This window comes from Leuciscus leuciscus, assembly GCF_965113295.1.
Source record: "Leuciscus leuciscus genome assembly, chromosome: 17".
NCBI lineage: Eukaryota > Metazoa > Chordata > Actinopteri > Cypriniformes > Leuciscidae > Leuciscus > Leuciscus leuciscus.
The window spans coordinates 32,736,687-32,752,715 of record NC_138741.1 but is presented as its reverse complement, the minus strand read 5'-3'; the positions used below and the strand labels follow the sequence as shown (position 1 = coordinate 32,752,715).

The window sequence follows — 16,029 nt, the reverse complement described above, 5'->3', positions numbered from 1 at the left end:
TGTGACAGACACTAACAACAACAGCAAAAAAAAGTTACATTTTACAAGTTGAATTGGTAACACTTTACATTAAGGTTCCATTTGATAACATTAGTTAGCAACATTATGAACTAACAATAATAAATACGAGCAAAGGATTTATTATTATTCTTAGTTAATGTCAATTTCAACATTTACTAATACATTATTAGAATCAAAAGTTGTATCTGAGCTAAAACATGAACAAACAATGAACAGTTGTATGTTTATTTACCAAAGTCAACAAAGAATAATACATACTGTAAAACATTTTTATTGCTCTTTCTTAGTTAATGTTAATGCAAGAACTAGCGCTAACTAATAGGACTTTCATATAAAATAACATGAATTTTGGAATTTCTTAGTATTTAGTCTGAGCTTTTGCTTTAATGAAACAAGCACTCAAGCCTCCACAACTCTACACGTTTGTTCAAAACATGATTATCATGTTATCCATGGTCATGTATCAAAGTTAATATGGTCAATCCACAAATTTAGTGGAGAATCTTAAATATTTTTTATTCGTGTTATGTCACGATGTTTCTTTTTTTAGTTTGTTTTAAATCCCAACACCTTTAGGTTATTTCCAGTGTTAAATTAGATTTTGAATTGCAGATTTTCAATATTGTCTTTGCCATTTGGCCACTATACGTAAAGGAGCCACATGACTCTAATAGGAAACAGCAGATCTGATAGTTACGCAACTATTTAAAATCATACATCTGCTTTATCCATTTTCAATAAAAGTTTACTGTTACACTTTATTTTGATAGTCCACTTTAAACATGCTACTAACTATAAGTCAATTTGCAACTACATGTCAACTAACTCTCATTAGAGTTTTAGTAGACTCAGACTATGAGGTTCGGGTTTAGTAGAATAAGTTGACATGTGGTTGTAAAGTTAAGAATGTCTGTTGGGTAGCATCAAAATCATGTGTTAGTAGATTATAGTTAGTACAATGTCTAAAGTGGACCATTGAGGTGTCAAGTGTTACCAAGTTTACTGAAATATATATATATTATTATTATTTTTAGAAATATATATTCCCCACTTTCTTTTAATCATATCATCATGTGACATGGCATGTACGTTATGTGCTGTCACACAAGATAATGAAAGCACAACATATGTGTGCTCTATTGACATGTTTAATAAAGCCCATGCTTGTCTTTACTGCGCTAGATCCTTTCAGCTATTAATACATTTATATTCATACATTTTATTCTTCTTCTTCCATTACAGAGAGCACTTTTTCCAGTGGACTTACTAGTTTCCTTATAATGCAGAAAAGGTTTTTGATTGATATTATTGATTGTAAAAATTAGCTTGTGAAAGGTAAAGTGTTTAATTTTTCCACAGTTAAAATACTTTCTTATATTTTAGTTTAACATGCAGAGATAGCAACGGGATTGTGTGCGTGCAATGCATTGACCAAGCGTTTGCATCGGTGTTTGCTTTACTTGCTTAAAGTATGTTCCTGGCCTTAGTGTTTAGGGTGCAAGGAGTCGTAATTTAAAAGTGAGAATTCCACATTACATTTGAGAATGAACACCTGTTTGGGCAATAAATCTCTTTTAAAGCCTTAGATAATTCGTTTTATTGATACTGAGAAATTCCCACACAGTGTCTAGATAAAACATTTCATAACATCCACAGCATTTTAAGATTAGATTAGCTGGCTATATCGATTGAGTGTTATCTATCCATGTTTTTTGTTGCTTGAGGGAATGATCTATAAACCAGACAATTATGCAACATGTTCTCTTTGAGCAGGGCCAGACGGGCGGCGCTTTCCCCTCTTTTCCCTTCATTCAGGTATCCGGAGAGACAGCGCGATGGGACACAGACCAAGACGTCTCTTACGAACAAAGAGTTTATAGTTTAAAATATGTTATTTAACACAATATGTAAAATGTATCATCTTTTCAAAATGCCAAATAAACGGTTTTGTCATGCTTGGCATGACTGTGTGAATATTTTGTGTCCTAAGCTTCGATCTGCGTCCTTTTTCACAAATCACAATCCATTTTTATCTTTGCGACTGCTTAAAACTAGTTTTAAATATTATTATTATTATAAATTTTATGATAATTAACTAACTGACTGAATTGTTCTGTGGTCGTACAGATGTAACTTGCAAAACCACCGCCCAGGCCGATATCATCCTGCTTGTTGATGGATCTTGGAGCATCGGTCGTCTAAACTTCAAGACCATAAGGGAATTCATTGGTCGCATGGTGGGTGTTTTTGACATCGGACCGGATCGTGTCCAGATTGGTAAGAGAAAATGATCCTCAATCCTATAATAGCGAGAAGGTTCAGAGCTAAGCGACACCCATAGGAAGGAAAAGTCATGAAATAGATCTCTTTAGTATTGCAATTATTTCTCCTAGACATGAGAAAATATGTCTTCTAGACATATGTTTCTCCTAAAAATGACATTTGTAATCTCACATCTGTGCTTTATAGAGTTTCAGAAGAACAATGTCTCAAACTGATACCACATTTTGCAATCAAAATCAAATCTCAGTATTACCTCAAACATTTCTCCTGGGCTGCTATGCACATGCATTTTATAGCGTATACTCTTGCTATGTCTTTAAACATTTTGGGAGAAACATGTAAGAAGATGCTACCGTCATCTGTGTATAAATATGAACACTGTGTTGTCTGTTTATAGGTCTGGCACAGTACAGTGGAGACCCGAAGACAATGTGGCACCTGAATGAACACGAAACCAGACAGAAACTGCTGGATGCCGTGAAAAATCTACCCTACAAAGGAGGAAACACTCTGACTGGTAAGTCATAATGTATTCTGATCTATACATCAGACCCAGCATCATTCATAGGTGGAAAAATCCCAAAGTGTGTGTGGAAAGTTGTCATGTTGTCATCAGTTCTCTAGATTGTCTTTGAATGGCGTAGCATAAACACTGTAAAGCCTGACATAATAAATAATAATGCTAGATTAAATGCTTAAATGCTAATTTTAATGCTTAGTTTATGAACAAATTTCTGTAGTTTTTGTTACAATGCAATGCAATGATGATTGAAAGATAAACAAATAAATCTTCCTCAAAAGCCTGATGATCATATTTGATTCTCACATTTGAAGAAGATTTTTTTTCTAAAAATGATCTTTGAGTAAACCTAAGTTGCTATTGTTGTTCAAGTAGAAATTTTACTAGCAATATCAAAGTTATTCTTATGTTTACTTTATAAAAATTAGGTCAGATTTCACAGCTGAAAGACAAGTGAATCACAAGCTGAAGGAGGATGTTTGTACAATTATATAAAATATAATAAAATACCTTTTATTTACTTAAACTATCAATCAGACTACAGAAGGACTAATTTTTCATAATTTAGAGACCTTATGCGTATCAAGAATGATACAGTAGGCTTTATAGGGTTAATATTGGTCTTCACTAGACTTAGAACAATGTGTCCATGTACTTTTGGCCATGTTGTGTATTAATTAGACTAATATTACCAATATTGTCTTGTTCTGCAGGCCTTGCTTTAAACTACATCCTTCAGAACAATTTCAAACCTAACGTTGGGATGCGTCCAAACTCCCGGAAGATCGGTGTCCTGGTTACTGATGGCAAGTCACAGGATGACATCTTGGTCAACTCCCAGAACCTCCGGGACCAGGGGATTGAACTATATGCGATTGGTAAGAACAAGTTTCCCCTTATGGTCAGGAAGACTTCACGGTCTGAAGTGAAAGACACTGGATGATGAGTTAAAAGTCTGTTCACTCGGCGGCCATATTTGCAAAGCCTCTGGGCTGCTGTTTCTGGCATCAAGACCAAGTCCTATCTACTTGTATGGGGGAATCCTGAAATCTCAAAAACTGCTTACCGAACTCACTTTTTAAATAACATATTTCAAATTAGCAACAAAATCTGATATGAATTGTCCCATAAATTATGTTTCTTATGCTCAAATAGCATTAAAAAAGGGTATATTTCAGGCTGGACCAACCAATGCGCATGTGCAGTCCTAATCGTGTTGAATATCTGAATATCTGACTTTAACATGTTCTGTGATCTCCAGGTGTGAAGAATGCAGATGAGAATGAGCTGAGGGCCATCGCTTCTGATCCCGATGACATCCACATGTACAACGTGGCTGACTTCTCCTTCCTTCTGGACATCGTGGACGACCTGACGGACAACCTGTGTAACAGTGTCAAAGGACCAGGTATGACTGAGATCAAACAATAGGCCTGAGAGACTGTGTGTTGTACTATTACAGCGCTGTGATGCAATATTTCTGAGGGAAAAGGGATGGTCAATGAGAGAAATGTAGAGTAGGAATTGACTGGATAATGATAAGTGGGCGGTCCATATGAAAATGGAGGTCTAGGTGACATTAGTGAAACAGCAAAGTTGTTTCATAGGAACGGCTTATTACCTTTTGATTAAAGATTAAGAACATAAGCGCTACAATGGGACATTAAGGTGTATTTTAGGCATGATGCAAAATAGAGTACCTTAAAGGGGTGGTATAATGCCTGTAAAATAAGTTTTTGATGTCCCCAGAGTATGTATGTGAAGTTTTAGCTCAAAATACCCCACAGATATTTTTATATAGCATGTTAAAAATGTCACTTTTTGAGGGTGAGCAAAAACGCACCGTTTCTCTTAAATTCTAGGGTTGGTGATGTCACTAACCCGGGAGGAAGCTCATGTAGTCCCAACCAGCCGTTTGTTGTAGTCCTTAAAAAGCGATTTCTTTAAAAGTAAAGATCTCCCTTTGCTTTGAACTTTGAGCGTTGTAACTTTGCAGATGTTGTTTATGCTCAAACAGCAACATTACACACTAACTAAAGTTAAAAAAGTGAAATCATAATCAACCACCCCTTTAAACTCCTTTAACTGTCAAAAAATCACTGTAACACTCAGGGCCCTGAGTATCATACACTCTGCGCAATGCAGCGCCAGGTGCGACGCAAATGTTTTTTGCTAGTCACGTTGTTTAAATAGCAAATGCATTTGTGCCCATGGGCTGCTGGTCTGACAACGAGGTGTGTTCAGGTGCATTGTTGGCGCGTTTCCTGACAGGTATTATTCTTCATTAGGCCGTTTTATAGAATAGAGCGCATCCATTTTTATAATACTTTTAACACAGACTTACCATGAGTTATGACATTATCATAAATCGCTGCAAAAGCTGACTCATCAAGCATTGTGGATAAAGCAATCGAGTCATTCCACTGCGCTCAAGCAACCTATACATTTGTATATATCTGAATATTTCATCAAACATAAAAAAAACCAAAAACATTTTATGTTTATAATCAACAATCATAAGTCAATATGTTTGTATTGTATCATCCTTTTTTTTTTTCTTTTTTTTTTAATTTGCAATGCTTCATGGGATTGTAGTTCTTTCCCTTTTAAAAGATGTTACACTGTCGATTTTCAGATTTTCCCAACAGCTTTGCCTTTTTTCCTCTCATTTTTAAATATTGTACTTTTTGCTTCTATCAAATTTAAAATGTTATAATATTATTTCTCTGAGCTGGTTGATTTTGTTCATTGCAAAAAATTTCTACAGGGAACCTATGTCTCATTTTTTACTTTGCTACTCTGGAAGAAGCAAAAAAATAAATAAAATAATAATAATTCTCAGGAGATTATAGGAACTATAACACTGTAATTCTCTAACAGTGCTCTAAATGTGTCAGAAGATAATACTAATCATTTGAAGATTCAGAGTATTAACAGTAGCTGGTCTGTATTTCAGTGTTTTACTGCAGGGCATTTCTTGACTGGGCTGCTTCTAGCCTCTGTGTTCTTGTTTTGTTTTTTGGAGCCTGGAATGTCTGTCTGCGCCTGGATCAAGTATCAGAGTGTCAAAGTTTCATCACGAAGAGGTCAAGCCTTCAGGCGCTCGGTTTTGTAAACAGAGGGAAAGAAAAGGAAAAGCGTATTTAGACCTAGCCGTTGATAGCACTCCATCAACATAATGGCACTGCAATTTAGCCACAATTTACATACGGAGCTTAGCATTGGCATATGAAGATGGATTTTTTTTTAAATGTTATGAGAAAGAGGGTGATCAGAAATACAAATATTTACTGTATATTGAATATATATACTGTAGTCAACATTTGAAGTGGATCAAAACCTTTCATCAAAGTTATACATGAATTTTGAACAATACCCATTCTTGCCTTAGAACAACTTTGATGAACTTTTTTGATCCACTTCAAATGTTGACTATACTGTACAGTATATATATATTTTTGTTTATTTATTTATTTATTTTACATATATATATAACCAAGGCTTTTGTGTCCAGAAAACACAATACAGCATCCAATCATCCATTCACATGTGGAAATAGATCAATAAAAACAGTCAATCATTTGAATATTCATATCATTATTCTAATCAAATGCATCACATTATGAAATTGAACTCTAAAATAACTCTAAAATTTGAAATAAGTTTAAAACATACTAGGAACATCATGAAAACCTTGATTTTGTTTCACAGAATTATGGGTCAGATTCAGAAACAGCCCTGATGACAGTAGACATGTAACAGTGTAATTCTGGTGTGTGTGTGTGTGTGTGTGTGTGGGGTGGGGGGGTCAAAGGCTAAACCCTAATGACCATCATTACCCGTCACAGGAGGAGGCGGCCCGGAGCCACCCACCGATCTGACGACCTCAGAAGTGACCCATTACTCCTTCCGTGCCTCCTGGGTCGGCCCTGATGGGCCTGTGGAGAAGTACAGAATAGAGTACCTGAGCCCAGCAGGAGGAGAACCACTACAGGTATGAGCACCTCATGTCCAGGTCAGGATGACCATTCCTCATGCTTAGGGTTAGGGATTAGAACTGAAGGATTGAAAACTCATCGAACATCATTTCAGTGATGAGAAAGTTACTTTTAAACGCAATGCGTTACAATATTTATTACTCCCTAAAAAGTAACTAATTACTAGTTACTTTTTTAAGTAAAGTAATGTGTTGGCTGAGGCTCACTCTCTTCCGGGGCTTTTATTTTCTTTTTTCGCAAGTGTTTAACGCAGTTATGCATTATATATAACATACACCTTTATTTCTTTAAAAAAATATAAATATTCTGAGCGCTTTCTTATTTCCTGACCTCTAGAGAGTTGGAGGGTTATATTATCTACTGTACAAATCGTTTTATTGAAAGTTGTAAATAATGTGTTTTGTTAATTTTGTACTTTTTTTCTGTTTCTGCGCACGCCTGACTAGGGAGAAGAGAGATCATTTTAATTCAGTAGTTTAAAAAAAAATTTCAGCAAATTAATCAAACTGAGAAGTAATAAAAATGTTGAGCCAGCGGCAACATTTTTGATCATTTTCACAAAACTTTCATGGCCTCCAGAATATTTTGTTTTATGAATATCTGAACATGCAATATATCAAAAGAAAGAACAGACATTTTATTCCAGCTTTATGCATTCTTTTTTTTTCATCAACACTTGAATGTGGGTAAGTTTCATAAAAAAGCAACATTTTGAACAAAAAACTGAGAAATCACTTGATGTAAATCACTTGTCAAAGATTTGGATTGGATTCATTGAATTCAGAATGCTGAACAAAGATGCAGTAGATAGAGTTCATGAACACCCCTAAAGCTTCACAGTCCACAGTTTTATATGCTTTTGAATGTTTGATGATCGCGTTAGCTTACATGTGTGTAAGCAATCCTCTATCGCTTGTTTCTGCTTCTTCTTCGCTTGTTTTTGGATCCAGAGGTTCTGTACTATTTCTGTGAAAACATTGTTTGTTGGGAAAACACGTCGATGGCGGGGCAGCGTTAATGTTTACATTTCACATGCATACAATAATGCATTACTTTACTCGTTACATCAGAAAAGTAATCTGATTACATATTAATGCACGTTACTTGTAATGCATTACCACAAACAATGCACATAAATGATGCAGAATGAAAGAGCAAAGAAGGACAATGTGAGTCAAAACTAGTCTGGAAACAATTCGGAAAGGCTAACTTGTATTTGACCTAGAAATGATTCATTTGTTTTCATTGCAAACACAGTCATGTCCTATTCTTGTGTGTTCTCACCTTTATTCTGTTCCTCTGTTGCAGATGTTTGTCGACGGGACGGTGACGACTGTGGTCTTGGAGAGTCTTACCCCGCTGACGCAGTACATGGTGAAGGTTTACTCAGTGGTGGGAGAGGAGAGCAGTGACCCCCTCAAAGGCACAGAGACCACATGTAAGTGTGCATTTACCCATAATTCACTCTTCACCAGAACAGCCAGAGCCAATTCCTCAGCAATATGTGTCAGCACACCAAAACACACAGCAAAACATAATCACAAACAGAATGAATTCCACAATGGACAAATGTAATTGCTGTTTTGGAAGTACATATTTATGAGTTTGTGGCTCTGCTCTTCTATAGACCACGGTAATATCATTTTTAGACGTAAAATCTTGTTTTCTGGAACATTTTAAATGGTAAATTTACCTTGGAAATACCATGGTATTTATATACAGTAATCATTCACATGTATTGTGAATATCTAACGTTTGTAAAAAAAAAGAAAAGAAATTAACACTTATATTCAGTAAAGGATGCATTAATTTGATAAAAATGACAGTAAAGACGTTTACATTTTAACAAAAATCTACTTTTTTAATCGCCTTTTTAAAAAAAACTTTCTATTCATCAAATTATCCTGAAAAAATATGTATCATGGTTTCCACAAAATATGAAGCAGCACAACTGTTTTGAACATTGATAATAATAATATTTCTTGAGCAGCAAATCATAATATTAGATTGATTTCTGAAGGATCATGTGACCCTGAAGACTGGAGTAATGATGCTGAAAATTCAGCTTTGTTCACAGGAATAAATTACATTTGACAATATATTCCCATTGAAAACAGTTGCATTAATATTTCACAATATTCCTGTTTTACTGTGTTTTTACTGTGTGATCAAATAAGTGCATCCTTGCTGAGCATAATAGATTTACTGTATGTTACTGTAAAGCAACATATTGATATTTTAGTATCATCTTTACTGGTTAAAAATGACCAGGATTTGCGGATGTTTAGCCAGACACTGAGAAGATGCAAATAAATGCTACGCAATGTACATTGCTAATAAACGTGCTATTATTGCTGTACTCTTTTTGCCATATTTCACCCTAATGCCATCATATTCCTTTCACAGCGCTCTGAATGTGACCGTTTCATACGGCATGATGCTGCTTTGCACCGCAAAGTGTCACTATGTGATTTCATGTACATACATTATGTCTTGACACTGAAAAAATGATTTTCTTACTCAGTATTTTGACATGTTTTCCAGTACAAATATCAAAATGTTTTTAAATCAAGATCACATTTACTTGAGAAGCAAAATGACATGAGATATTTAAGATATTAAATAGGGGTGGTGGCGCAATGGATAAGACACATGCCTTTGGCGTGAGAGACCCGGGTTCGAATCCACTGTGAGACACCAATGTGTCCCTGAGCAAGACACTTAACCCCTAGTTGCTCCAGAGGCGTGCGACCTCTGACATATATAGCAATTGTAAGTCGCTTTGTATAAAAGCGTCAGCTAAATGAATAAATGTAAATGTAAATGTAAGTCTTGTTTTCTGAAAAATGTGTAAGAAAAATAATCTTTGTTTCCCTTTGAATTAAGTTGATTATTCTTACCCCGCTGGCAGATATTTGTTCTTGTTTTAAACAGAAACTTTATTTTGATCTCAAGTCATTTTGATTCTCAAGTAAATGTATCTTGATTTAAAAATTTTTAGATTTAGTTTAGGAAAACGACAAAAATACCATAGTAAGAAAATCATTTTTGCAGTGAATATGTCGACATTTGCATATCTGTCTGTCTGTCAGTCTGTCAATCATTTCCATCACGCGTGTATCCCATGATCATTCTCATCCAACCATCGTCTATCATTCCATTCCACCTGGTCACGCATCCATCAATCCACCTGGAATGCTTCCATGTTCCCATTCGAGCTTCAGTTCGCTTAGAAGGATAGTCAGGGATCGAAATGAATAAGAGAAAGAGAGAAAAGTCATGTTCCCCTCTGTAGTGCCTCTCAGTGCTGTGAGGAACATGAACATCTACAAGGTGCGCTCCACCACCATGAATGTGAGATGGGACGCGGCTGAAGGGGCCACAGGCTACATGCTTCTCTACAATGCCCTAAACGCCACTAGACCCTCTAAAGAGCAGGAGGTATGGTGACGACACACAGTTTAACCACTGCCCAAACTGCTAGCCCAATCTCAAACTGTCCACACTGCAAAACATTTTTTTGACTAGAGACTGAGACCTGACTAGAGAAAACAAAGAAAAAAGGCTATTGTCTTCCCTTTTGACAAATATCGGTAGGTAGGGAAACTTCAACACCCATAATGCACTGGGCATGTTGCCGTCCAAGGCCACCCCCACCAGTCTGCTATGGATAGGCTTGCCAGAGTCAAACATGGTGCGTTTAAGTAATGTCGAAAAGATTGTATTTATGAATTGAACGCACATGAACGCCACCACAAAGTCTTTTCTTTTAGCCCAGAGTTTACCAGTTAGGGGCGTCTCAGTGAGAAACATGGCAGAATATCACAATACTTAATGGTATTTTAACAGTGCCATTAGCCACGTTTCCATTAACCTTCAAATTGCGCAAATTGAAATTGAAAATAAGCCCAATGGAAACATATCAATTTAGCAAAAATTCCCATATATCGCAAAAAAGGTTTTAGGTTTTTCAGGCAATTCGAAAAAGGAATATTTCGCAAAACTGCAATGGAAACAGTTTTTGTGCATTTAAAGGTCACCGGGCTTAAGTAAACGTCAAGTCATTCACTAAAGAAGGTTCGTGTGTTTGGACAGAAGACGAGACAGAGTTCTTCATTAAACTCGTAAAAGACAAAAGTATCATGGGAATACTGGACTCTAAACAACAAATAAATGCCACAATTTATCAAGACCTTGAAGCAGAAATGAGGGAAAAACACCTCATATGAGCCGCTCACAAGTATGAGGGTCTTTCCTTGCCATTAAAGCTGGAATAACACACCTACGTCTCTTTCCATTTAAAATAATGGCTAGTGCGTTTGCCATGATTTTTCGGAATGACTCATTGCGAGAGGAAAAAATTACGTTTTAGTCTCATAACATGGGTTAATGGAAACGCCGTCATTTCGCAATAGTTTTTTATCGACGTCTAGAAAATAACGCAAGTTTTGCTCAAATCTGTGATTGAATGTTAAAAGCTATTGTCAAGCTTTTTTTTTTTTTACAAAATAAGCTTATTACCTGCACAAAATATGATAGCATTGTAAAATAACAATGTAAAGTGGCTTCATAAACTAATTAAAAACATTAGCATGAACATTAGGGACTTAAACTCACCTGACGTCGTAAACACGTCTTCCCAACTCGTAAATACAAACTTCCCAGGAGAACTTGAATGCACCAATAGAGTGGTGCAGGTATGATGTCAGAACCCTGGAGACTACTTCGCCGCTGGTTACTTCAAGGTATGGGATTTTTGATTTATGTATATCTTTATCTTTAGCATATCTTTGACTATACTTTGACATTTTGTTCTACGATGTAATCTGCACTCACTCACACCCCAAGCTATCTTATCTAGTTACTTATTAGAAACAAGTTCCCTTTCAAAAGGGATCTCGTCGATTGACGCTAAGGGGGGAACGCCTCAGGCATGACAGGTGTCTGAAATTACTATCAAATCACGGCAATCATATTGACCAGCGACAGCCCATGATTCATTAATGTGCGACCTGGAAGTATATAAGGGCGCCTTGCAAAACGTGATAATCATCTTTTCGTCTGAAGGGACTGTTTGGTAGGCAGGCCCGAGGCATGGCGGAAAGATGCAGTGTCTCGTTCCCTGTTCTCAGGGAACAGAGGTTACAGTCGTAACCTAGACATTCCCTTTCCCCGAGAAGGGGGCGGGCCTTGGCCTAACGACTCCGATGTTACAGTCGTAACCTAGACGTTTTAAAAAATGAACATAACTACTTCAAAATTCGTGTTTTCGCTATAGTTGTAGAACAAAACATGTTTAACAGTGTAGTCAAGCTTTATTTTACACATAAATCCTAAAACCCCATTAAACCCCCATTGGTGAATTGGTCTTCCGGGTTCTGACGTCATACTTGCACCACTCTATTCTGCCTTGCTTTTGTAGGAAATACTACTTAGCAAACTTTTGTTTATAAAGGTATCGGCTTGTATTGTTCCAAGGTGCAAGAATTCAAAGAGTAAACATTTAGCGTGAGTGAGTTACTTTGGGTCTCCAGTGAATGATCCAGCGGCTGAAGGCTGCAAAGAATCGGAAATACGGAGAGAACGCCTAGATCTGAAAAACCTCCGTGTTTGTAGTCAACATTTCAAACTCACAGCGACAGAGTTTTATGCCTAAACAGAAATAAACTGGCATTTTCACGAAAGCCCTGGAGAAGTCAAAAGACTTTTGCTGACAAATAAACATGGGCCCAGGTAACTGAGAATGAATAAACATTGTTCATTTACATATAATACCGACATTATAACAATAAAAAACAGGTTGAAAATCGGCGAAGTAACACTTTAAGATATTAAGTCTTGTTTTCTGGAAAAATTTATGAAAATTATGTGAGGTAATGCACAAGAAAAGATATCTGCCACATGGATATTTCTTACCCTATTGGCAGATACTTTTGCTTCTTTTAAACAAACTCAATTAACACTCAAGTAAATGTATCTTGTTTTAGGAATGTTTATATATTTGTTCTGAAAGATACGGATTAAGAAAGTGTAGTGCAGTCTTCAATATGAAGATGGATATTTAAAGAATAAGTGCAAAAAGTGTAAATGAAAATAATTTTGTACTTACTGGAAGGGACCACATGTTCTAATGGAAACCCAAAGGTCATATGCAGCTCAAATCTGTCAACATCTATGACATACTGTAGCAGAAAGAGGAAATGGAAAGCATTTTTGGAGATATTGTAGATACCACAGGTGGTAGGTCTACATTTAATGGGTTCAGAAAGGTCCTTTATATTGCAGCTTTTGGAAAATAACAGCTCATTAGCGCTCTGGGCTTTTTAGCACAGTTTCTCTTTCAAGTATTTCACATAGTGAGAAGATCCAGAGGTCTCGACGTCAGTTCTGGCTAGAATCGGATGTCCACAGGGCTCATCTCAGAGCGCAGATGTTTCAAAATTGTTCTTCATTTTTTTTCGTTAGAAAGAAAGAATATACTTAGAGATTTTGTGCTGCTAGTTTAGACAATTATAGTTGGTAGACCCTCTCATATCTTTACTGAAAGAAAAAATAAATAAAATCAGTATTTTTCCAGTACAAAAATCTAAACATCTTTGAATCAAGATGCATTTACTTGAGAAACAAAATGACATAAGATATTAAGTCTTGTTTAAAAAAAAGATATAAAAAAAAATAAAAAGTTCAGTTTTACAAGACAAAAATCTACGAATGGGGTAAGAATTTTTTTCGATTTTTTTTTTCTTCAGTATATATATATTTTTTTGTGAAAACAAGACCTAATATCTTAAGTCATTTTATTTTAATAAAAAAATATTTAGCTATTTGTATTAAAACAAGACAAAAAGACTAAGTAAGAACATAATTTGTTTTGCAGTGCTGGGATACAGAAATAAATAGAGGGTATTATAAGAATTTGCTTGTTAGGTACAAAATACTTTCTCTGTGGTTTTTGTGTGCGAAAATATATAGGTCAAGACTTAAATCAGACTCTGTACCATTATAGAAAGCTATATAAAGGATTCAAAAGTATTTGTGCTTTAAACTGCCCTGCTGAAAAGACCAGCATATGTTGTGTTTTGGATAATGATCTCCAGCAGTTCTACACCCGTCTTCTTAAATAGCTTGAAGTCAAGATGAAATCAAAATGATCCCCGTTTACTTTCTTGGCCACGATCCATCGTGGTTTTCTAAAGAAAGAAAAATGCTGTCCTCTGTAACTATGTAACTCTTTGTTAAAAAATCTCACTCGCTTTTCCATTTCAGTTAACATCCCAGTGTTATTTTAGCATCATCAATATACTACTATAGTTTTTTTTTAAATATATTTTGAATGAGATTTTCTTTTCATATATATTTTATTTGTCTTTTAATTTTAAAGTTTTAGTAATTTAGTTGTGTTTGTAATAAAAACATTTTTTTTATAGTTTTAATTTAATTTTAGTTATTTCAGTGTTTAAACTAAACTTAAGCTAAACAAAAATTATATATTTTGCCTTTGCATCTACCTCAATTTTTTTAAATAAATATATTTGATTTTATTTCAGTTAATGTTTATTTGATTTCAAGTAATTTCATATTAAAGTAATCGTAAAAAATAAATAAAAATAAATAAAAATAAATAAAAATAAATAAAAATAAATAAAAATGTTTTTAGTGAATACAAACCCTGGTTCATCCTTCAAATCCCTCCTCAAAGCAGCACTGACCACCTTAAACAAATATGGAAATTCAAGCTGGTCTTTTCAGCACGGTCATAAGCGATTCTTCCATCATGTTCCCGTGAACAAGTCCACCATCCCTTTGATTTGTGATGTGGTTGACCTTCACAGATGCGTGTGAAAGGAAGAGTTACTGATGTCCAGCTGAAGAAACTTCGTCCCAACACGGCCTACAGCGTTTCCGTCTTCGCCCTGCACGGCGATTACGCCAGTGACCCTCTCACTGATCAGGGGGTGACCCGTAGGTGGCACTAGGGCTTTCTTCCCCTCAGCAGGGATGTTTCGCAGACTATCACATTCTCATCGTTTGTTTGTCTGTTTTTTTTGTTTTTGTTGAATCTCTCCCGTCTTCTTAGTGCCTGTTCCTCCATCCGGTGAGTTGAGGATTACAGATATTACCCACAGCACAATGCAACTGGACTGGGATGCTTCGCCCGGCGCCGTTCGTAAATACATCATCACTTACAAGCCAGATGAGGGAGAGGCGAAGGAGGTAAGGCCATAACCCATACCTGCAAACTCACGAAATTGGCTGTTCTGACACTGAAATAAGCCATTCACGAGATTTATGATTAAATGCAAGGCTTGACTTTAATACCCGCCTAATGCGTGTGTATTTCAGCAGTGGTGTGTAACACAGTCACTCCTACTAGACACTTTGGCAGGTTGTATTTGATAATGTATACATTTTTCAATTGTAGTCTTTTAAAAAGCATCTGAAATAATAAACTAAGTGCAATTAATTTTTTGAATTTTTTTTCGATACATATCGATCCTGAAATATCTGAAACACTTCCAAGACTCATTTTCCCCTCACTCACTGGTTTCATTTGCTCCGGATGAATATTGTTGGTGTTACAGGGCTTGACTTTTTTTGCACGTACTGTATTGCTCATAATTTTACTCAGTCCTGCAGATTTTGTTGTTTTGATTATGGCACATAAAACCGCCTTTGAGTTCTTTTTTGCTGCTTATTGCACTTAAACAGTCAAATACACACAAAATAATGTCAAAATACCGGTCTTGGCAACTCTTGGTCTTGGCATTCACGTAAACACAGTCAGTTATGTTTTAAGTGAACATAAACAGTTGAGAAAGAAAACACACGTGTAACAGTATAATGGATCCGTGCATCAGGTCTTAAAGTGACAGCAGCCTAATACACCTGCTGACATATTATGAGATCATTTAAAAAATATCTTTATGGCAGTTTTTCCCAGTGGTATTGATGTCAAAGTTGTGACTGTTGAAAATGCTGATTGGCTAGTAACTTTGGAAAACCACTAGCGACAGTGGCTGGTGAGCAAAAAAGTTAATGTCAAGCCCTGTATGAATATATATCTGAATGGAGCTGACTGTTTTAAAAAAAGTTTTGATGGCATTTTCTTTCTCATCTTACCTCCATATGATGCCTAATAAAGTAGTTTTATAAGTGCAGCGCTGCTTTGTGTACACAGATAACCGGTGTAACCGCTGTATTTCTGCT

The 16,029-nt window shown here is 35.9% G+C and overlaps 1 protein-coding gene across 3 annotated transcripts in view; it reads left to right on the top strand.

The window, feature by feature from the left end:
• col12a1a (collagen, type XII, alpha 1a) overlaps positions 1–16,029 on the top strand; it is an 82,198-nt gene that overhangs the window by 23,788 nt on the left and 42,381 nt on the right. For 2 of the 3 annotated variants that reach the window (XM_082144026.1, XM_082144027.1), the window contains exons 18-26: positions 2,149–2,298; positions 2,702–2,821; positions 3,538–3,702; positions 4,086–4,232; positions 6,673–6,818; positions 8,131–8,260; positions 10,118–10,263; positions 14,655–14,784; positions 14,900–15,036. In XM_082144026.1, coding sequence (XP_082000152.1) covers positions 2,149–2,298; positions 2,702–2,821; positions 3,538–3,702; positions 4,086–4,232; positions 6,673–6,818; positions 8,131–8,260; positions 10,118–10,263; positions 14,655–14,784; positions 14,900–15,036 — 1,271 coding nt within the window. The remainder of the gene's footprint in view (positions 1–2,148; positions 2,299–2,701; positions 2,822–3,537; positions 3,703–4,085; positions 4,233–6,672; positions 6,819–8,130; positions 8,261–10,117; positions 10,264–14,654; positions 14,785–14,899; positions 15,037–16,029) is intronic. The other variant, XM_082144028.1, reaches the window with a different exon arrangement.